Source organism: Alosa sapidissima, chromosome 11 (genome assembly GCF_018492685.1).
Source record: "Alosa sapidissima isolate fAloSap1 chromosome 11, fAloSap1.pri, whole genome shotgun sequence".
NCBI classification, from domain to species: Eukaryota; Metazoa; Chordata; class Actinopteri; order Clupeiformes; family Clupeidae; genus Alosa; species Alosa sapidissima.
The window spans coordinates 18,755,252-18,778,573 of record NC_055967.1 but is presented as its reverse complement, the minus strand read 5'-3'; the positions used below and the strand labels follow the sequence as shown (position 1 = coordinate 18,778,573).

At 41.9% G+C, this 23,322-nt stretch overlaps 2 protein-coding genes across 4 annotated transcripts in view; both read right to left on the bottom strand.

Moving 5' to 3' along the window:
- LOC121724224 (mucin-2-like) overlaps positions 1-17,947 on the bottom strand; it is a 59,586-nt gene extending 41,639 nt beyond the window's left edge. For both annotated transcript variants that reach the window (XM_042110621.1, XM_042110622.1), the window contains exons 1-4: positions 17,845-17,947; positions 14,540-14,798; positions 14,068-14,182; positions 149-239 (exon numbers count right to left, since the gene is read on the bottom strand). In XM_042110621.1, coding sequence (XP_041966555.1) covers positions 149-239; positions 14,068-14,182; positions 14,540-14,798; positions 17,845-17,947 — 568 coding nt within the window. The remainder of the gene's footprint in view (positions 1-148; positions 240-14,067; positions 14,183-14,539; positions 14,799-17,844) is intronic.
- Positions 17,948-18,512: 565 nt separating this feature from the next.
- Positions 18,513-23,322, bottom strand: part of LOC121724223 (mucin-2-like) — a 40,429-nt gene continuing 35,619 nt past the window's right edge. The window contains exons 41-46 of one of the 2 annotated variants that reach the window (XM_042110620.1): positions 22,973-23,095; positions 22,645-22,740; positions 21,626-21,754; positions 21,368-21,407; positions 21,078-21,201; positions 18,513-19,033 (exon numbers count right to left, since the gene is read on the bottom strand). In XM_042110620.1, coding sequence (XP_041966554.1) covers positions 18,754-19,033; positions 21,078-21,201; positions 21,368-21,407; positions 21,626-21,754; positions 22,645-22,740; positions 22,973-23,095 — 792 coding nt within the window. In that variant the 3' untranslated portion in view covers positions 18,513-18,753. Of the gene's footprint in view, positions 19,034-21,077; positions 21,202-21,367; positions 21,408-21,625; positions 21,755-22,291; positions 22,462-22,644; positions 22,741-22,972; positions 23,096-23,322 lie in introns of those variants that run through there. The other variant, XR_006035165.1, reaches the window with a different exon arrangement.

The window sequence follows — 23,322 nt, the reverse complement described above, 5'->3', positions numbered from 1 at the left end:
TGAATCATACAAAACATTAAAATTACCCCCATGGTAATGACACATACATCATGTGAAGGTGTTTAGCATAGTGGACACGTTGTGGCTGTGAGCACAAAGTATATAACAACAGTGTATGAAAACAGTTTATTACAAGTGGATGATATACCATTTTCAGTGAACTCATTATAGATCTGGATGCCATTGAAGTCTCCACAAAGCCCACATGTTTTGTTTCTGTACTTGGTCGCCAGTTCCACCTAAAAGCAAAATAAGTCATTCAAAGAAAGATGGCCACCATGTTTCTATTGTCTCCTACAATGAATTTATAACTGAAAGTAACAATAGCCTAGGGAACCGCTCAAGGCTTCAGTGTGCATTCACATAAGTATAAGTAGAAGTATACTCTTTTGATCCCGTGCATTTATCCCAATCCGTGAATTAGTGAAACACACTCAGCACACAGTGAACACACAGTGAGGTGAAGCATACACTAACCCTGGCACAGTGAGCTGCCTGCAACAACAGCGGCGCTCGGGGAGCAGTGAGGGGTTAGGTGCCTTGCTCAAGGGCACTTCAGCCGTGCCTACTGGTCGGGGTTCGAACCGGCAACCCTCCGGTTACAAGTCTGAGGCGCTAACTAGTAGGCCACAGCTGCCCCAATTATACAGTTTTCACACATTATGCTACCCATACATCAGAAGACTTTGACAAGATTTGAGAAATATTATTGAAAGATTGCAGTCTTTTAACTAATGCCCCCCATTCAAGCTTTACTCAAAAGACTACAATCTTTCAAGAATCCTTTCAAAATTCCCAAATCTTGTCAAAGTCTTGTGGTTTGAGGATGGCTTTAGTTTATGGTTATGGTTGTTTGGAAGATGCTTTTATCCAAAGCAACTTACAGCATAGAATAATAACAATACACAAAACAGTAGGCCTAGTATTAAAAGTAGCAACTACATGTATAAAATCATAATAACCACAACAATAATAATGGTATAAAAATAAATATAACCATCAGCACATTTCCATGTGTCTTGTATAGGCTACACCTTATTCTGAATGAAATAAACCGAAAAAGGCCATATTCGGTTTACTAATAAACAGTGTTGTGTGTGACGCGTTACAGTACGTGACAGAGACTGCAGCATAGATATCTATGGGCTGCAGCGTGAAGTGCAATCATAGCAAGCAAGACGCAGCCAACGCTACTGAGAGATGGAGGTATTCACATTACTTTGAACTCGTTGAAACTGAGTGGGGGAAGAATGTGAGTGTTAGTTGTGGCCTACACTGTGCCCTGATTTTGTCCACTGCCGTTAACTCAACTGCCAGCCTATTGATGATAGCCTTCGATTTGCACTAGCTTTGCACCAAATTTCGAAGGAGCGCTTGTTTTATAAAATAATAATAAATAAATAATACATTTAATTTAAAAACGCCTTTCAGGACACCCAAGGTCGCTTCACAGATAAAACTAATAGAAAAAATGTATATATATCAAAAAAGGAGAAAAATTATATATATATATAGGCCTATATATATATATAAAATATATATAGTCCATTTAGCCATATCACAGTCCATTGGCTAGTCTAAAGAGGTTTTCAGTTCCTTTTTAAACTGGGCAGAGGATTCACACTGCCTGATGTCGTTAGCTTTGGGGCTGTGTAGGAAGGAGAACGCTCTCTCTCCCATTGTGCTGAGGTTCCTCTTGGGCACCTTGAGCATACCAGCTGATGAGGATGGCAGCGAGCGGGAAGGGGTGTAGCCATAGCTCTCCAAGAGGTCGGCGCCACCCTTAGAACGCTGATGAGCCAATGACAGTCCAGCCTCAACGGGACTCGGACATCAGCTCGGACAACTCCATAGGAAACAACAGGGAGCAGGCATGAAATGACAAATTAATGGTTATTTATGGAGTTTATTAACTCAAAAAACCCCGACGGATAACCATGGTCAAACGTTTTGCATGGGGGATGTGTAAGGTACCTCGAGAGGCTATTTTCATCAACAGTAGCCTAGCCTACAGGATGTCTCTCGCGTTTGCAACAGCTCGATGTAATGTAGGCTACTAAGCCAACAATGGGCACAGGTTCCCTGTTAAATCCCAAGATGAAAATGCTCATTAACCAACTACACACCTGTCAACACTCCCGTTTTTCCCGGGTTTCTACCGTATTTCAAGGTCATCTCCCAGCACCCTCCCGTTTTGTTATTTCTCCCGGAATACTCCCGTAATTCGCATGGCCATCAAACTTCATTTTAAAATCATTGATCCATTCAGGTTGCCAGATTGTGTATGAAATACACCCTACACATACACGATCACTTAGTTTCAATTTCAACCGTTTTGTCATAGGCTAAAACCTGGCAACCCTAAACCCAAATTAGGAAGCGGGTGCCGACTGCGCAGCCTGAGTCTCGTCGTAAGCAAGCGGGCTAGTTGAATGGCCTACTCCAGAACTAGCTGTTGTGAAATTGTTGAGAATTTAATTGATTAACACATAAACTGTTATTGAGTGTTGTTGATACACTGAATTTGTGCCCTCGGAACCAAATCTGACAGCAAGCAGCTTTGGAGTTTTGGAAGTAGGTTGCAGGCAGGCAGCTGGTGGATACATACCTGGCATGCGTAAGGTAATGGTAAGGTAAAAGCATTAAAAATGCAGTGTTGAAACACGTGTATGAAACGTATTAAATATGCAAACACAGATCTGGTATAAACTATAAACACTGACCCCCCCGCCGAAAAAAAATCTCCTGTTTTTGGAAAGCTAAATGTTGACAGGTATGACCAACTACTATGCACTCCAATGCTGGTAAGATGCTCCAGAAGCAGCTGATGGGATATGGTGTCAAAAGCTGCACTCAGGTCAAGGAGGATTAGGATGGAAATGAGTCCAGCATCAGCTCTGCAGAGGAGGTCATTTGTTACCTTCACCAAGTCTCTGTGCTGTGCTTTGGTCGAAATCCAGACTGAAATGGCTCAAACAGATCATTGTCCTTCAAATGATCCTGGAGTTGAGATGCCACCACCCTCTCCATAATTTTTGAAATGAATGGTAAATTGGAGATGGGTCGGTAGTTGTTGAGGTCATCATGGTTCAGCCCAGATTTTTTCAGGGTTGGTTTGACAATAGCAGTCTTCAATGAAGGAGGGATTTGACCAGTGATGAGCGAGGTGTTAATTATTGATGTTATCATTGGGATGATGGATGGTAGGCACATCTTGACCAGGCTTGTCGGAACAGGGTCCAACTGACGGGTGGAGGAGTTGCACTTGGTGATGAGACCTGAGATGTAACTTTTAGCAGGGAGACTGAATTCACTGAGTTATTGTAGGTGAGCCCAAGTCAATCAAGGAGCATGGTTGTTTCAGCTTAGTAATTGAACACTCCAATTGCTGATGGATTACCTCAATTTTTGTGTGAAAAAAGTTCAAGAAGGCTGAGCAGCGTTCAACAGATGCATTCTGATAGATGGTACTATCAGGTGGCTTGAGGAGGCCATTCACAGTGGAAAAGAGAGCCCTGGTGTTTTCTTCTCCCTCATTGATGATCCTTGCATAGTATGAGTTCTTTGCAGCAGAGAGTGCTTTTTTGTACTGAAGAATGTGCTCCGAGTACATCCCTTGGTGGACAGCAAGACCAGTCTTTTTTGATAGTCGCTTCAGGCGCCGACCCATTGACTTCATTTGGCGTAGTTCAGGAGTGAACCAAGGTGCGGAGTGCACAAACGAAATGGTCCGTGTCTTTAAGGGGACAAGACTGTTGAGTGCTGCAGACATGCAGTTGTTGTAATTGCCAGATCCACTACTGAAGCATTGGGAGAAGGGCAGAAGGGCGGATAGGCGGTAACTAGTGAAGTAAGTTCCTCTGGCACTACCTTTTTTATGTTGCGATATGACATGACACGCTGAACTTTGGATTTCCTGATGGACAGATAGGTGTCAAATAGTACAACTTTGTGGTCTGATATGGGTAATTCAGCAGTACTGAAATTGGTAGGTGTTATACCAGAACAGATCTAAAATATGGCCTTTGTTGTGAGTTGGAAAGTCAATGTAGTTTCAGTAACCATATGTTTATTTTTATCTACAATCATAATCTGTTTATTATTATTATTATTTTGTATTTTCATTTATTTATTTTTATTTTTTGTCATTTATGTCTTTATTTTTTTGTTTTTATTACTGTTTATTTTATTTCTGAGCACCTTGGGTCAATAACATTGCGTTTAAGTGTGCTATATAAATAAATATGACTTGACTTGACTTGACCTATATCCCCTAAGATGTATTGAGGCTATGTTATTTGATATTGTTTCATACTTTTTAAAAGTAACTTCCCCAACACTTCTAATAAACCATTTGCACACCCTAGCACAGTGTTTTTTTCAACCACCATGTCGGGGCACACTAGTGTGCCGTGAGAGATCATCAGGTGTGCCGCAGAAAATGACCCAAATGTCATTCACTGGTCCAGAAAAGCAACTGTTGCATCAAAGAATTTATAACCACATGCTCTCATTGGTTGTATGATTGCACTATTTGTGGTATGCAGGCATTGTACAACGGGGGCCCCATATCCAGTATTCACAGAATTATCACATATCCAGTTCATAACAACAATTAAATTAGATATAGTCACCTACAAATGAAACAGAGGGCGCTTGTTTTATTGAGCAGGTCTTGCATAGAAGCCATAATAAGGCTATATCTGTGTATTATTTGAAGTTTTAGGCTATGGTATGTTTATTTTTCCTTCACACAGGATGTTATTGTGCCGTGGGACATTTGAAGTGTCAAAAGTGTGCCATGGCACAAAAAAGGTTGAAAATCACTGCCCTAGCACAGGGGTTCCCAAACTTTTCCTTGACAAGGCCCCCCAAATACCACTAGGTTCTGGCCAAGGACCCCTTGATGTATTATTAAACCCATCGACAATACTACGGCAAATTTAAAAATACATTAAGCTAATCCTAATAATTATTTTAGCCACAAGCACTTTGTGATGGAGCATACAGTGTGTAAAATTACATTTGGTGCTTTCTGCTATATGAGAGCTATTACTCTACTATTATTCCCAGTCATTATCATGGAAAATAATGTTCAGATATGCGACAAATTATTATAATAGCATTGTATAACAACCCTCATAGTAATGGGTATATTTAAAAAAAATTCAAATGTATTTATTTGTTGCTTTTATTTTTCTTTCCAACTTGCTGAGGCCCCCCTGGCACCCCCTCGCGGCCCCGACTTTGAAAACCACTGCCCTAGCATATGCCTGTTTTAAACGGAATATTGGGTCATGAAAACACCTTAAACGGAATATGCTCCCAGAAGGAAGAGTGTTGTAGGCCTGCCCATGCTCAATTTACACAGAATTAGGATAAAATGAACCAATTGTCTCACACACTTTCCTAATCATGGCGAAACAACGCACACACTTTTGGAAAGAGGAGACAAACATATGTCTTGCAATCATGCAAATGTCATGGAGTTCATCAATGGGAGAAAATGTTGTAATAGCGACGTTTTTAAAAAGATTTGTAAAAATAACTTAACGAGGCTGGCTATCAACGTACGCCTGAACAATACAGGTGGAAAACCCTGAAGACATTGTAGCCTATAATGCAGCCAAAAGAGGGAATTCCACAAGCAGGGAGATTTACGTCATGAAGTTGGGAGCTTATTTGTAGGCTGCGTCGCTGACTTATTCGGAATAATGTTGATTGCTACTACTGTAAACAGGAATATGCTCAAAATGTGACATTCTACTTGCTTGTAAACAGGTTTAACGGAATATTCAAATAAACGGAATTTGGGCAATAAACTGATTCAAAACGGTTTATTCCCGGCATGAAAACATGCTGAATGACCATAAACATCTATAAATTAACAAATGGGTTAAATAGATGCAAGTTTAATCATGAATGACCCACAACCTGCTCAGGTCACCGCCTTACACACAAAGGTGTGGAATCTAAGCAAATATGTACTCTACAGGAGTCAACATTGAAGTCCCTTTTGTTTGTACATTACATATAATTAATTCCAATGCAAATGTGTATGAAGGTGAGCAATATTTGGTTTTAATGTTATCAACAAATAGAAACCAAATAATTGTTTTAAAATTCAACAAATAGAAACCATTTAAAAAGTCAACAGAGAAGATTCCCATGGATTGTTTGGTCACTTAATGTGACACTACAGAGATAGTATTATGATGTGTCAAAGGAATTTGTGTGAAGAACCCACTTAAGCATTACCACATTTATTTACTTAGATGCGTTTATACCATTGACCTACCTTAGGTATAAATAAGGCATGGCAATTGCACATTACATTTTCTTAAAGGGTAACTTGCCAACTATTTCAACTTAATAAACCCGTTTAGAAATCATTTGGATGGTTAAATGACCTGCTCCGATGAAAATGGTGAATTTTCCCTGCTCCCCCTAGCGTGCAGGCGGAAAACCAACCTTACAACTTTGGGACTATAGGCCTTAAAGTAACACGCCACCCAATGTCAGTAGTAATATATGTTCTTACCTTAACTTTCACAAGTTGAGTCATACCTCTCCCGTGTCGGTACGTGCACTCAAACGCTCTGGTGCGCGGCTGGACTGTGTTAGCATGTTGCTATGCTAGCGGGCTTTGCCGTAACTAGCCGTAGAAGTAATCAAAAACATCCACGTTTTCCCGACTTAAATACAGTTGCACGAGTAGTTGATAGAAATGTCTACGGCCACGCAACATGAAACGTGGCGATTTTCCAAGCGAATAAACAGGAGAACTACAATGTGTGGCGCAATAGCACTTGGGAGTACTTCGACCTAGCGTAGTAGTATTGTTAACACCTAATTGTAGATCCTATCCACCACAGAGTTTAGGGCTTGTCCACACGGAGACGCTTTTTAGGTTAAACGCAGAGGTTTTGCTTCGTCTTGGCCGAGCGTCCAAACGAATCCTGTAAACGCACTGCCCGAAACCGCACTTTTCTGAAACCTGGTCCCAGAGTGGAGAAATCTGAAACCGTAGCCCGTTTGAGTTTGTTTAGACAGTGAAACCGCACATCCTGCTTGCATATCGATGATGTCATCGCCACACCTCAGCTGCCCTGGACTTGCACTTATAGTATTGCCTAACAATACTAGTTTTCATACATGACATTACCTACGATTACACTCCGTTAAGATAAATATCACAACTGATGCTGCGCAGCGCCGATAGCTTATGACTTGGTGGACTGAACACTGTTTTTCCCGGTGTTTTTTTATGCATTCTAGCTACTGTCAGTGACGCGAGAGAACTTAAGTTATTAGGAAAGTGCGGTGTAAGTTTAGGCTACATTAATTTGTGCGTAGTGCCAGTGTCATTCATTTATTTTACATGTCTTACAACATATATACATGCATTCACAGTCGAGTGAAATCAGATATAAGCATACAAAGACGCTTAGAACTCACGTTAAGCCGATGGTAGCACACTGAATGCGAATGCACGATTTGATGCAGGCAAAAGTATTGACTGTTACTAACGAAGGTTTTATAGCAATATTATAAATGTGGCGACAGAATAGCCTAGAACTTGGGTAAGCCTTGCGTTTAGTAGCCTAATTGCGGTGATAGCCAAAACTAATGTGAATCACGGACTATCCTACAACCAAAGAAAGTAAAGGTGATTAGTAGGCCTACCTGCGTTAGCCAAATAAAGGACGGGACTGCACCCTTCACAAACCGTAAAATAAAGTTTATTAGTTTTACAGTTGGCTACAGTTGACAGTTCACCATCAGTCCACACAAACAATTCTGGTTTCCTTGCACTAGCCATTTCGCCGTAGCCTATTCTGTCTGTTTTTAAAGCGCAAGTTTTGGTGAATTTCTGTAAAGACACAGTGCCACCTATAGGCCTGGGGTATGAAGTAACGCCCTTTTTGGCCCTGGTCCACTCCTTTGACCTCAAACTGGTTCAAAGCCCACCGACTCACAAAGCTGGCAAAGAGCTTGACTTGATTTTCACTCGGAACTGCAGCACAGACACCCTCATGGTGACGCCTCTCCATCTTTCTGACCACTTCTTCATCCAGTTCAACGTCAGCCTGACAGAACAGCCTCCGGCTCCTCAGCCGATGGTCACGTTCCGCCGCAACATCCGGAACCCGTCTCCAACGCACTTCTCCTCTGTGGTTGCCTCCGGTCTACCTCCACTCAACACCTTCTCCTCTCTGGAGGTTAATGAAGCCACTGACTCGCTCTGCTCCACACTGACCTCGTGTCTAGACGAGCTGTGCCCTCTTACCACAAGGCCAGCTCGATCCAAACATTCTCATCCATGGCTAAATGATACCCTCCGATCGCAGCGCACCAAACTCAGAGCCGCGGAGAGGAAATGGCACAAATCCAAACTAGCTGACGACCTCAAAAACTACCAGACACTCCTGACCTCCTTCTCAGCCAGCATCACTGCTGCTAAGACTGCTTTCTACAATGACAAAATCAACAGCGCTACAGACACTCGAAAACTTTTCTCAACCTTCAAATCGCTACTCAACCCTCAGCTGCCTCCTCCTCCATCCAGCCTTACTGCAGATACCCTCGCCTCATTTTTTACAAACAAAGTGGCGGCAATCAGCAGTCAATTCTCTACATGCCCACTCAACGCATCTGACTCAGATACCGCACTCCTACAACCTCTAGGGACTGCTGGAACATCTTTTTCAGCATTCACGCCTCTCTCCGAGAGTGAAGTGTCCAGACTCCTGACATGCAGCCGTCCTACCACATGCTCGCTGGACCCTATACCTACGAACCTACTTCAGTCCATCAGCCCGACCATCGCTCCAGCTATCACACATGTGATCAATGCCTCGCTAACCTCCGGCACATTTCCAACAGCGTTCAAAATGGCCCGGGTAACACCGTTACTTAAGAAAGCTTCTCTCAACCCTGCTCAAGTCGAGAACTACCGCCCTGTCTCACTACTGCCTTTCCTATCCAAAGGCATTGAACGAGCAGTCTCCAAACAGGTCTCTGACTTCCTTTCACAGAACAACCTTCTGGATCCAAATCAGTCTGGGTTCAAAAGCGGCCACTCTACCGAAACGGCTCTGCTGTCTGTAACAGAAGCCTTAAAAGAAGCCAGGGCGACCGCTCAATCATCAGTACTCATTCTGCTTGACTTATCGGCTGCCTTTGACACGGTTAATCACCGTATCCTTCTCTCTATACTCACTGACATGGGAATCTCCGGAGCTGCTCTCTCCTGGTTTGAATCCTACCACACAGGACGCTCGTTTAACGTATCATGGCTTGGTCAGCTATCTGCACCTCACCATCTCACCACAGGGGTCCCCCAGGGCTCAGTGCTGGGCCCCCTCCTCTTTGCCATCTACACCACCTCCTTGGGACAGATTATCCGTTCGCACGGCTTCTCATACCACTGCTATGCAGACGACACACAGCTCTATCTGTCCTTTCCACCTGACGACCCCCTGGTTTCAGCACGGATCTCAGATTGCCTTTCAGACATAGCTACATGGATGAAGGCACACCACCTCCAGCTGAACCTCTCAAAGACTGAACTGCTGGTCATCCCAGCTAAACCTACCATACACCACGACATCAACATCAAATTTGACTCCCTGTCTGTTTCACCGACCAGGACTGCAAGAAATCTAGGAGTTGTTCTCGACAACCAACTAAACTTCTCAGATCATGTTGCCTCAGTCGCCCGGTCATGCCGTTTCGCACTCTACAACATACGGAAAATCAGGACTTACTTGACTCAAGATGCTACCCAACTTCTGGTTCAGGCAATAGTCATCTCACGACTCGACTACTGCAATGCTCTCCTGACAGGTCTCCCAGCCTGCGCAGTGAAACCACTTCAGATGATCCAGAACGCGGCGGCGCGCCTGGTCTACAACCAACCCAAAAGGGCACATGTTACCCCGCTGCTCATCCAGCTACACTGGCTACCTATGGCGGCCCGCATCAAATTCAAGGCTCTAACGCTTGCCTACAAAGTAGTCTCCGGTTCTGCTCCCACCTACTTGAATGCCCTCATACAGACTTACACTACCTCCAGACCGCTGCGCTCCTCTGACGAACGACGTCTAGCTCTACCACCGGTACGCTCAAGCCAATCCAAACTTTTCTCATCTGTTGTTCCTCGTTGGTGGAACACACTGCCAGTTCCTACAAGGGCAGGGACATCCTTTTCCACTTTCAAAAAACTCCTGAAGACCCAGCTCTTTAGAGAACATCTACTCTCATAGCAACACTTACAACAAGTCTTACTGATCCTAGCACTCACCAGCCGTTAAACTGACAAGTAACTGTTAAAATACAGCACTCACCGACGCACTTATTCTTACTGTACTCTAATGTGTTTTTTTTAAACTGTCCTAAAATTGTGAGAATTGTTCTAAAACTTACTGTTTACCATGTTGTTAGTCGCTTTGGTTAAAAAAGCGTCAGCCAAATGTAATGTAATGTAATGTAATGTAATGTAATGTAACGTGTTGAGTCGTGTTGAGATGGATCCGTTTGGACGCAAATATTCTTGATACGGTTCCAGGGAAGACGGAGGAAAAAAAGATCGGTTTGGTACGTGTGGACTAGGCCTTAGAATCCATGCTGAATCGACCTTCAGCCTCTCCCTCCCCTCTGAGCGAGAGAGAGGCACACACACTAGAGATGCGCTGATGGGCTATTATTTCAACCATAACTGCATAGCAAAACTTATCATCCATCAGCACCAAAGTTTTTTGACCAATTTTCAAAACCGTACCCGCCCACCATCCGCTGGTTGTTTTAATGTAGGCTATATGGGTGGTGCAGCGCTGCTGACGTGAGGCTAGAAAGCCCTTGCCTGTTCTAGAAAGACTGATCCAATGCAGCAAATATATAAAAAAAAAGGCTAAAGTCGTACATTGGCTATGTTGTAGCCTATCCCTAGAATATCAGCAGCAAACTCAGTCTCTGTCTCGCAAAACAGTCTCCAAATAAAACGCACATCGGCCTGTTGCCTATTCTGCCAGCTTGTGACAATATATCGTCCAAAATGCTTGATTGCATTGCATTCTCCACATTTTTAGCTAAATTTTCATGTACCACATCAGCATTTTTGTTCAGTGAATCTTTTGTAAATTGCTTTACAAGTAGCAATGTAGTTCTCCTGTTTATTCGCTTGGAAAATCGCCACGTTTCATGTTGCGTGGCCATAGACATTTCTATCAACTACTCGTGCAACTGTATTTAAGTCAGGAAAACGTGGATGTTTTTGATTACTTCTACGGCTAGTTACGGCAAAGCCCGCTAGCATAGCAACATGCTAACACAGTCCAGCCGCGCAGCAGAGCGTTTGAGTGCACGTGACTCAACTCGTGAAAGTTAAGGTAAGAACATAATTACTACTGACATTGGGTGGCGTGTTCCTTTAACCTGACCCTCGCCAGATGAATTTCGCTCCGCCTAGCTCCACTCATCCATCTGGAACCGATCCATTAAATCGGCCTAATCAAAAAATGCTTGCATATGATTGAATAAGCCACTTGTCCATCATCTATTGACGTGCTACTTCAACCACTCACATCGAAGCCAACCCGTGACGCTGATAACAGTCTCACGGTCGCTTCTCCACTATGTCACATCTATGAAACTCCCGCCCTGCGTCCTGATTGGCTGAACCATAAAGTCGGTTGCCTTTTTCCACAGTTGGATATAGCATTATGCACAACTTCACATCTTCAGCAGAGGGGAAAATATAGCTAATTTTGCCAAGTTTCCCTTTAATAAGGATCATTTATTTAAAAAAGACTCACATGTAATAAAGCCATACCTTTAACAAACATAGCCTACCTCACTGTTTGGTGACTGTCGAGCTCCCTTTAAAGTCGCAATGTATTTATATGTTACTCTGCTATTGTAAATAGCAAACTTCTCGCAACGTATCCCCCCTGTACACATTGCAAATGCTTTTGTTATGAAAGTGAAGGATTAACAACGGGCAAAATCTCCAAAGAGCTATATCTACTAACAATGTAATGTTTTACGATTCACACGAGATTTGGGGCACTGCTCTTGGAAGTTGCATGGCTGGTTTTCTCGGTAAGGACTCGCTACGTCTATGCTGTATAGCTATGCTAGGTGAACGATTCGCCTATTACAAGTTCCTTTACCATCCATTTGCCTTCGTAAAGGTGAAAATCTTGCATAGTGTACCAGTTTAAATGCAGTTGTTCAGTAAATTTCAAGGAAAATACATATTTCGTTTAACCCTGTCGCCATCAGCGCAGCCATTGGATGTGTTGAATGCACTGCTCTATCTGTCAACAAAGCTCGTCCCATGCTGGATAAGCGATTGTGGTAAGATCCTGGGTTTTTTGGTGATTCAGAAACAGGCATCAATGGGATCCTTTCCAGACGGACCTACAGAGCAAACTCAAGTTTGCTAACAGGTTCGTCTGGGTTCACCCAGGCTACAGGAAAGGTACTCAGAGCATGCTGACTCCTCTGAAGCTATGTTCTGTTCACTTTTGATATGTGCTTGTATTGTGCACTGCACTCTTTCAACTCCCATAAATTTACCCAGGGAAGGCTGACTGGGAAAGTGGAAAGGAGTCCAGTGGTGCCTGTTGCCCTGACCTCCTTGGTCATGAAATCCTTAGAAAAACGTATAAAAGTAGAGCTTCTAGCCAAGACAGAACTCCTTTTAGATCCATTTCAGTTTGCCTACAGAACCAAGAGGGGGGTACAATATGCCACTATCACCCTACTCAACCTCTTATATAAGCATTTAGAGGGGAGTGAGAATCATCTTTGTTGATTTCTCATCTGCCTTCAACACTATACAACCTCATCTGCTAGTTGAGGAACTACTCAGTCATTTTAACCTTGATCTGAGCTTGGTAGGCTGAATACTGGATTTTCTCACTCAGAGACGTCAGAGGGTGACTGTGAACAGTGAGCTTTCCAGGGAGTTAACATCATCCACTGGATCCCCACAGGGATGTGTCCGGTCTCCACTGTTACATCCTACATCCTATACACCATCGACTGTAGCAGCCATCATGACAATAGGCAGATTATCAAGTTTGCAGATGACTAGGGTTATTGTCAGCCATCTCAGTGCACATGAAAATGACCATGGTCCAGTGATTTATGATTTTGTTGCCTGGTGTGAGAATGCCTTCCTTCATCTAAACATTACAAAGACTGAGATATGTCCATTGATTTTAGACGTCTTCCCAATGCACCCTGTAGTAGTGCTATCAAGGGTAGGACATAGACATGGTGCCACGTTACAAATATTTGGGCACCTTGACCTACCAAAACCTACCAAATTTCAGGTGGACAAAACATTAATATTGTTCTTGTTCTAAAACTTTTATTGAGTCTGTCCTGACATTTTCTATCATCTGCTAGTATGGCAACCTTGCTACCAAGGATACAAATGTGCTTTCAAAAATTGTGAATGTGGCCAGCAAGATAGTGGGTATGAAGTTCAGTAGCCTTACTGACAATTTTAACAAACAGATTTTTAAAAAAGCCATGTCTATTTGCAAGGACACCACTCACCGTCTGTATGGAGAATTCATGTTATTACCATCTGGCTTACGTTTTAGCACCCCAATGACTCTTAAACAGAGACAGAACTTCAAGGCAGCGCTGCCTTGCCTAACCTGGACCCTAATCCTAACCCTAGCACCTTCCAAGCAGTGCTGCCTTGCCTAACCCGGACCCTAATCCTAACCCTAGCACCTTCAAAGCAGCGCTGCCTTGCAGTTGACGGTGGAGGCCAAAAGGCCATTGTATCCCTTCAAATGTACCACAATAGAAGTTTGTCTTGAGGAAAGTAAGTGAAAATCTATTGTTCATGGCATTCTACCACTGGTAAACATGACACTTCAATACTATTACTGCCACTCTCAGCTACATTTGGATGCATTTTCCATCAGGCAAGTGTCCAAGTGTTTTTTTTTTCTTGAAATCTTAGATTAAATTAGATTAGATTCAACTTTATTGTCATTGTGCAGAGTACAAGTACAAAGACAACAAAATGCAATTACTCACCGAGAGAGAGTCATCTTTCTTCCAGGTGAGAACCACTCCAAATTTGGCTGTGACCTTCAGGTAGGACTCTGTCTTTTCAATACGGAGTCCATAGGCAGAGAAAGGTAGATTGACCCTATGAAGAAATATTGGGTGCATTTTAAAATGCTGAGATTATGAAAGAGGAAAAATGAAAAATGTTTCACATTGTATATGATGTAGCTATGCCCTTAGCAATTAAACACACTCCCTTGGCACTCTTAGATCAGATTACCATGTTGATGTTCATTAGGACCATGTTGACACAGTAACACATCACAGAAATGTCACCTCATATTGATAGCAAGCACCACCAGTATAATATGTATATATATATATATATATATAATTTCATATCAATCTACTATGTGTGGACTTCTCACTCCATTAATATCATGTCATGTGTAATTTATCACATTATATATCATATATCATACATATGAAGGCTACTCACTTCTTTTTATCTACGAAGACTGAGTCAGGGGAGAATTGTATAACGTCTCCCTGCAGCGTCATGGAGAGAGCTGTGATTGTGGGTTCGCCATTCTGCAAGACCCTCCTGAACTGGATGTTGAGGTTGCTGGGGTCCTCACATAGATACAATAGCTTGTAATTACAGATGAATGGCAGCTGGAAGAAATCTCCATCAAAGGTCTTGAAGTGGAAATTACCCCACGTGCTGCACACTTCGCCATTGTGAGCAGGACTCACGCCTGTGTGTTAAACCAGACAGTGTACTTTAAATGTACCTTTAAGATGCCATTTTAATAATGTTATTCATCCTAATTTCATCCATGCCATTTTTTTTTTATTTCATTCAATTTGGCTGAGGAATACATTGGGCACTAAGGATGTTGCTGCACCATCTCAGGTTTTGTTCAAACCTTGTCTATAACAGGAATGGACTCCCAAAACCAAGGGCTGTACTTTATACTTAATACTTTGTCTTCATATTATTCAACTCTTGATATCACTTTAGCTATAAAGCATGAAAAACATTATCGGGGAAGCAATATTTGGGTATTAATATTATGAAAAGTATTATTCATAGCCAGTCTAAATTGTGTAGCCTATGATGAAATATGTTCTCGGTATGGCTGAATCATTAAAAGTTGACATGCTTTTTGATTTTCTATAAAGCTCTAGATTTGAAAAATAATAAAAAAAAGAACAACACTGACGGTCAGATGTAGGCCTACGTACATTTGCAAACGTAGCGTTATCAGCGCCATGGCCAACCCGCAGAAACCACACGCTGTGACACTTCAGTTAACGTGGTACAGTATTTATCAAACCAGCAGTTCATCGGGTAATCAGCGACTTTCTCCGGAGAGTCTCCGCCCCCTACTGCAATTTGCGAATGTTAAAGGAATTATCCGGAGTAAAATGCACTTTAGATCAATTTACGGATGATTGGGAGTACATACGTTGAGTTGACATCAAAATCATGTCATTCGGATGTGTTTTGAGAAAGTTTGATTTTACCGTTTTTAGTCAAAACTCGTTAGCCTGGAAGTGACCAGGGCAAATCAATTTGCCGCTACAAAACGCTATTTTTATACCTCTTCTACAGTTCCAAACAACATTACACTTACGTGGTAGTGAGTAGAGGGTCCCTAAAGCCAAACCGAAGTATCCCGAGGTCTTTATGTGGTCGGACAGAGAGTCCAGAATGAATTTCATCAAGCCAGTACCGTTCCGGAAATGTTGCTGCTGCTGCAGCTGGCGTCTTTAAGGGAAAGTCCGTAGGAGTCGATTGCCGAGTGTAGAGTAACACGCTCTGGAAATTCACAATTTCGTCGCCGTTTAAAAAAAAAAAAAAAAAAAAATAGTCCATACAACTTCATTTCAATTTCGAAAGAAATACTGGACTATGTCGAAATGAAATTGTGAATTTCCAGAGCGTGTTAATCCACACTCGGCAATCGACTCCTACGGACTTTCCCCTAAAGACGCCAACTGCAGCAGCAGCAACATTTCCGGAAAGGTACTGGCTTGATGAAATTCATTCTGGACTCTCTGTCCGACCACATAAAGACCTCGGGATACTTCGGTTTGGCTTTAGGGACCCTCTACTCACTACCACGTAAGTGTAATGTTGTTTGGAACTGTAGAAGAGGTATAAAAATAGCGTTTTTGTAGCGGCGAAATGATTTGCCCTGGTCACTTCCAGGCTAACGATTTTTGACTAAAAACGGTCAAATCAAACTTTCTCAAAACACATCCGAATGACATGATTTTGATGTCAACTCAACGTATGTACTCCCAATCATCCGTAAACTGATCTAAAGTGCATTTTACTCCGGATAATTCCTTTAACAACTGAAGACATAGGCTACTTCAATCACAAGCGCAGTTGAATGAAGTTAACTGATGACAACACTAGTGATTATACAATAATATGATTATAGAATAGTATGATGATACAGTGATTATACAATAGTATGAAATACAATACATGATGTCAAAAAGCAAAAATATAATGAAGAGCAGTAGTTCTACTCAAACTACTTGTGCATGTAGGCTATGGAAGATTGGTAAAGTAGGAAAGTTTAAGTGGATGATGTGAAAGACATTCGACCGGCAAACGAAAGATGGGTTGCTTTTGATATAGTACAAAGATTCAAAACTGGTGCTCTAAATAGTGATTCTGTTGTCTTTGAAAGTTTGTCTTATTGACACATTTAATCACAATTTGGATTAAGTATTAGTAAGTATATAAGTATATATATACTCTTTTGATCCCGTAAGGGAAATTTGGTCTCTGCATTTATCCCAATCCGTGAATTAGTGAAACACACTCAGCAGTGAGGTGAAGCACACACTAATCCCGACGCAGTGAGCATTTCAAACCGGCAACCCTCCGGTTACAAGTCCAAAGCGCTAACCAGTAGGCCACGGCTGCCCCCAACTTAACTTAACTTAACACCTGCTTTTGGCGGAAATATTTCGGCGAAAAATAGACGTGCGCTTTCACACACAGTTTCCGTACATACAGGGGAATACCTAGCTGCATTTTATGCTTCTCCTCCCACCTTTTTGCACAAAACTCCCACTTTCCCCTGACCCTCCTATACTTGCATGAAACCGAAAAGTGCAATTTCACATTCTCAGCTCTCGACAGGCAGTCTGCGATTTTAGTTCAGTGCAGCCTGTTTATACATACTTTGCGATTTTTTATGCACACATTGCGAAACAAATATGCCTGAAGTGGGCGCAAAAGCGTACATCTGGCCCTTCTGTACACTTGTTTTCGTATCCATTTGGTATCTATCTTTATTGTTTTCTTTAAATTCAATTTTCAATAAAAAAAAAACTTTATTAAAAACTTCTATGTATACACTATTGTATTAATGTTACGCCAATATTTGAGTTCTCCACATACAATGAGCATGAATATATTAAGGGTAAAACAAAGGAAGGTTACGATTTTCAGTAATTTTCAAAGCACTAAAATGGTATGTGGGTATACCTAGTATAGCTAGTGGGCACAAAAGTTTACACAGGTCTGATATATTATATTATATAATATTTTGGTATTTTGTCAAGTAACATTTTACCATGATCATATTGTAAATTTCATGCAGATCATAGTATTACAAGAATCCAAATTATGTGATACCCTTATTAGATTCAAGCTCCAAACTGTGACTACACTGATATCTAACTGTCATACATTTGATTAATAAATCAATCAATCAATACGAAATAAAAATCTACACATTTTATTGATGACAAATCAATAAAAAATATAAAAACCTGATATAGATGCAGATGGCTGTGCCAGGAATGCCAAGGCCACAGTCAGTTGTAGCACCCAGGAGAGCGCCATATTTCCCGTGCCCACGGTGTCAGGAGACATGTGGTAAGATGAGGCTGAGAGGGCCTCCATGGGACTCTTAAAGACAGCCAGTTTGCTTTGGCTGTTTAAACTGAGGGTGTAGTTAGAGATGGGATCTGGCATCTTCGCGTCACTCATTACTCAAGAGGCGGGCTCTGCAAAGCGCCTTGGGACATTTGTCATTTGTCATGGTGCTAGGTAAATAAACTTTGAGTGGAATCAAATTGATATGAACAGGGAAGTTTAAAAGGACACTGAGGGGGAACCATCTTTTTTCATTCAAAAAGTTGTGTGTTATGAAAATGTCCTGATTTTAATGAACCGATGGGCAAAAAGTAATATTAAACTAGGTCCTTTTTTGTAGGCATGGGATTATCATACTGTCTTTCAAAACCACAATGCCTGCCAGGGATGCTCCCAAAATCCACACCCTCACATCTAATAACATGCATCATAGAATCTCACTCTACAGCATGTACATTCTGTTAATTTGAAAGGCCTGTTCATTGAAATTTGTCCACTTCAGTTTCAACTTTTAAGAAAATAGAATACAACAACAAACAAAAAATACACACACACAGAAATATATATTTTTAAATTGCAGTTTAATTAATAAGCAGAACATAAGCATATTACTAAGACATTTAGACATATATCAGTACATAAGATAAACTAGCAAAGCCCTTTCAAGAGACAAGAAAATTTCAGTTCCTGTCTAAGATGAGTCAGGAACTGGGTGTGATATGGTTGACAAAACATCAACAGAGATTATTGCCATGCCGGAACAAGGTCAGGATTGTGCACACGTATCTCTCCTCTCTCCCTCTCTAGCCCCCTCTGTCCAAAACGCTTCTCTTGACTATGGGGCTTTCTACTCCGGTGCTGATCCTCCGTCGCGCTGTGGTTCTCCCAGTGCCGCGGGTGCGGGCTGCCCAAGTGTTGCCCTCGTCACACAGCTTGTTGCTGCACTCACACTGCTCCACGTGCGTATAGGTGTAGGGCACCTTGCTGCCATCCAGGCAGGTGAGGGTCACAGTACGGTTGCTTGTCTTGGACTCGCGGCAACATGTGCAGGTGTGCTTCATCGAGGCCTCCAGCTCAGAGTACCTGTGGAGCAGGAAAGAGGAGGGAGAGAACGGAATGCAGTGAACTCCTGATCCGGACCAACACTCCCGCCGCACACACACACACACACACACACACACACACACACACACACACACTTGTGACAGTGGTGGGCATGAGGACGCACTGTTAGCATCACCGTCTGATAAGCAGTCAGCCTGGGTTCGATTCCTGAACCCACAGTTGCAAGTGACATTTTGGATAAATGCATCTGCTAAATATCAGTCACCTTTACAGTACCTTTACACGCTGATGAGTGGTGGTGGTGGTTGTTGGGAAGGGGGGTGGGGGGGCATTTTTTTGATGCAGGGGCAGTGGGACATCTGCATGCATGTGTTTAGTAATATATGTATGTGTTTAGAGATGTACTACATCTTCAATAGGATCTCCCATTAGCTCGCCTCTAACTAGTGTACTACTTAGTGCTTGGCGGTATGACCAAAAATGAGTATCACGGTATTTTTTAAGATTTTGACGGTTTCACGGTATATCACGGTATTGTTAATTTAGCATGACTAGCCCTCTTTAGGTTTGTATTTCATCTTACAGTCGACACACATTACGCAGATATTACTGATAATATTACTTTAGGCCTACTACACACTGTGTGGTGTGTGCCTGCCTCTGTGCTTACTGATGTCCTGATGAAGACATTTGTTCTTTTGAAAGCTTAACATGGCAAAACTCAACCCCCTAACTAATAATTTCAAATATATTATCTTTCTAAAACTGCTTTTCCATTTTTCACTTGCATGCAATACAGTATAAACATAGATATTTGTGCATTTACTTAGAATACATGGGTTTACTGCCAGGTCGGGACGATTGAAACAGCTGTTCCATTCGTCCCGCCATAGACATATATAGCCTGTTTTGCATCCCTTGCAAACAAGCATGCAATATGAAAGGCTGGGATTGTGGACATCACTAAATGGTCTACTGAATAAGCATGAAGTCGAACCTTTAAATTAAAAACACACTTTAAGTCAAAAAAATGTAACCGCTAATGAAGAATTTTCACCATCAAAAATCTTAATTGCCTGTAACTCTGTGATAAAGGGACATAACAGGAAGATATTTTGCTGATATATCATGGAGGTTAACATGCTCTATGTTTTGTCTATCTGTTTATAATCATTGCACTCGGAGAAAACTGGAACGTTTCATTCGTCACCCGTTTCAATCGTCCTGGTTGTAGGGCTACCCTGGGCTACACAATTATTATCATTCTTTAATAATATAATTATGTAACTTTAATACATATAGGGACTGCTGCAGCCAACGAGCAGCGACTCAACTACCACAAACAGTTTTTAAAATGTTCAATCAGACAATAACTACTCGAGACTCTGCTCTAGTATAATTTTCGGGACAATTAGGGCAGGATTCGGGCTTCGGGACAAGTGTTAGGATTTCGGGACGTCTGGTCACCCTGATTAAGGGTCTGTGTTGTGTCCACTCTTATGCGGAGCTGCTGCATGACCGTTCATCACCCGTTACTAGAGCTGTGAGGAAGGGCTGCTGGGAGAGAGAGTGAGGGGCTGTGATCGCACAGCAATACATTTACAAACAGCAACATCATGCCTGCTTTTAAACTCTCGCAAGCCTGACCGTAAAATGTTACTGACCAACTGGATATTCTCCCGACTCACACGATTATCCGTTTTTGCATTTGTGTAGTGTTTTATTTTATTGATGTCAGTAGGCTAATGTTCGAGCAGCAGATTTACTGCACGGCCATGTAGGCACGCGTTACCAACCTAACGTTAAGCTATATCTTAAAGGTATGCCGGTATGTGGAAATTCCACACCAGTGCGGAAATTCAGACTGTGCATCAGAAAGACCCGTATACCGCCAGCACTACCTCTAACTGTATGTGACCTCTTTTAGAGGAAGAGGTTGAAGACTGTTTGGACATAGTCATAAAAGGTGTTTGCATCTGACATCTTTGAGAGGAGGAAGTGGAAGACTGACTTTACACATGCACATTCAAGTGGTCTTTCCACCCACATATGTAAAACTCACTTGCTGAAAGCGTTGCAGGACCCCTCACAGTAGGACATCTTCACTTCATCCTGAGACTGGCAGCCTTGGTAGGTGATTGTCCTCAACACTGTCTCCACCTGGCAGCCGGTGTTTTTAGGCTCGCCTGTGGGTACACGGTGTGTGTTTACAGACGAGCTATTTGCATTGGGCACACAGCACTCATCCGGCACAGTTTGTCATTTACACAGACTATGTACGTACAGAGGGAACTCACTCCCAGTAGTTGTCATTTTTTTATTTAATTTTTTTTTTTGGTCTGGCATACTTACAAACTTGGCAGCAACCATTAGAGAGAGTCTGAATGGTTCCCTAAGAAAGAAAGGAAGAAAAACATTGTATGATGTAGTAAGATACATGGCAATCTACAAGCGTACAAAATATGTGCTTACCTTTAAAATCAGCATAAATATGTTAGGTTTTATACAGTGGAAACTAAATTGTGTGTGCATGTGTGTGTGTGTGTGTGTGTGTGTCTTTACTGTTTGGCCCCAGTAAGTCAAGCCTGTCATACAGTGTTAAATACTCACTGGCTGGCAGTTGCTCTCCTTGAATGGGGGACACTGGATGTCTGACTTGGTGACTATAAATTTGCCTCCCGCATCAGTGCAGCTGTAGGTCACACATTTGTTGTCAGGAGATGACCAGGTGCTGCCAGGCTACAAACGCACACATTTACAATTAGTCATTTAGCTGATGCTTTTATCCAAAGCAACTTACAACAACCACGCTACAGTAAAGGTACAGGTAGGATATTGTTAGTCCAGCACTCACAGTTCAGATGTAGAAAAGGGGACTGTTTTACACATACTGGCCACAGTGTGTATGTGTGTGTGTGAGAATGTTCCCGCATCTAAACATTTCATTTAAAACTACTGACTTGCTACAGATACCATTCAGTGCTCTTATTAGCAAACACACACACACATCTAGTGCTTTTAACTTATTCAACAGTTATGGAATGATTGAATATCAAACAAGACCTGTTACTGTACTGTAATAATGATAATGGACTTCTTCTATTATGTTTGATAGAGAAGTAAACCATTACAAGGAACTAGAGTATCCATTTTACTCTAGTCTAATGATATAGTAGGTCTTGGTGTACAGTGTGGATGGCGTTCAGGAGACAAACAGCTAGAGCTGAGCTTGGTGATAGGGCCACATGCATATTTCAGTTTGTAGCTGGAGCCTACTTGTGTGTGTTCTCAGGTCTCTCTCACACTGGCTTTGCTTAGAACCCACATCAATGGAGCATAAGCCTTCTCACAAAGGTTGCTTTGTTGGTGATGTTATTTTTTGCTGTTTTGGTTCTTTGGTTGAGCATTGAGGCATGTTGTACCATGAAGGAAGACCTTTACAGATCCTGGGTAAAAAACATGTGGCACATTTGTGACTGCTTTGAGCTAATTGTTGTTGTGTCCTGTGTCATGTTGTGTAATGTTACATAGGCTTGGTTGTTGATCAGCCGCTGTGGAACATCCCCTACCAATAACACAACATTTCTTCTGTGTATATCTGAAAAGAAAAGAAACCTGCATTACCCTACCTCCAGCAGATGTGCAGTTCCACTGACGTTAAAAGAGCAGTGAGTCTGGATGCACTCCCCACAACATGCCTCATAGTCAAGATGATAGTTATAGCCCTATCAGAGGGAGAGTAAGATGGTGAGAAAACAGAAGAATGAGAGAGAGAAAACAAGAGCATGAGAGACAGTTAGAGACAGACATAAAGAGTAAATACCATACAATATTGTGTATGTATGACTTTAATTTTGTGTATGCAAAAATATATGACTATAACTCACTTGTAATGATAAACATACACAAGTTAAATGAAACAATAGTATTAATGACATATGTGATAAGGGTTCTCACAGGTTCGCAGTCTGTTTTACACTCAACCATCTCGCAGTCGATTTGTAAAAGAGATGTACGGGGATCTTTTCGTGTAGTACATTTGCATTCTTGACAGGCTATCATCGGCACGCTGTCTCCAGGCTGGAGATCAAGAAAAACACCAGACAAATGTTACATCAAGGAATTGTTTACATTAACAAATGCAGCACTTTACTTCGCTAATTCATTAACCAGCAGCCTCCTTTGTATAAACTAATTTCAAGATGAAGTTAATGCTTTGCACCTTACCTCTTAGAGTCACTGTAACGCAATAATGTGCCACTTTTGTTATTTTGATGGTATACGGTTATGTGAAGGAAAGATAAACA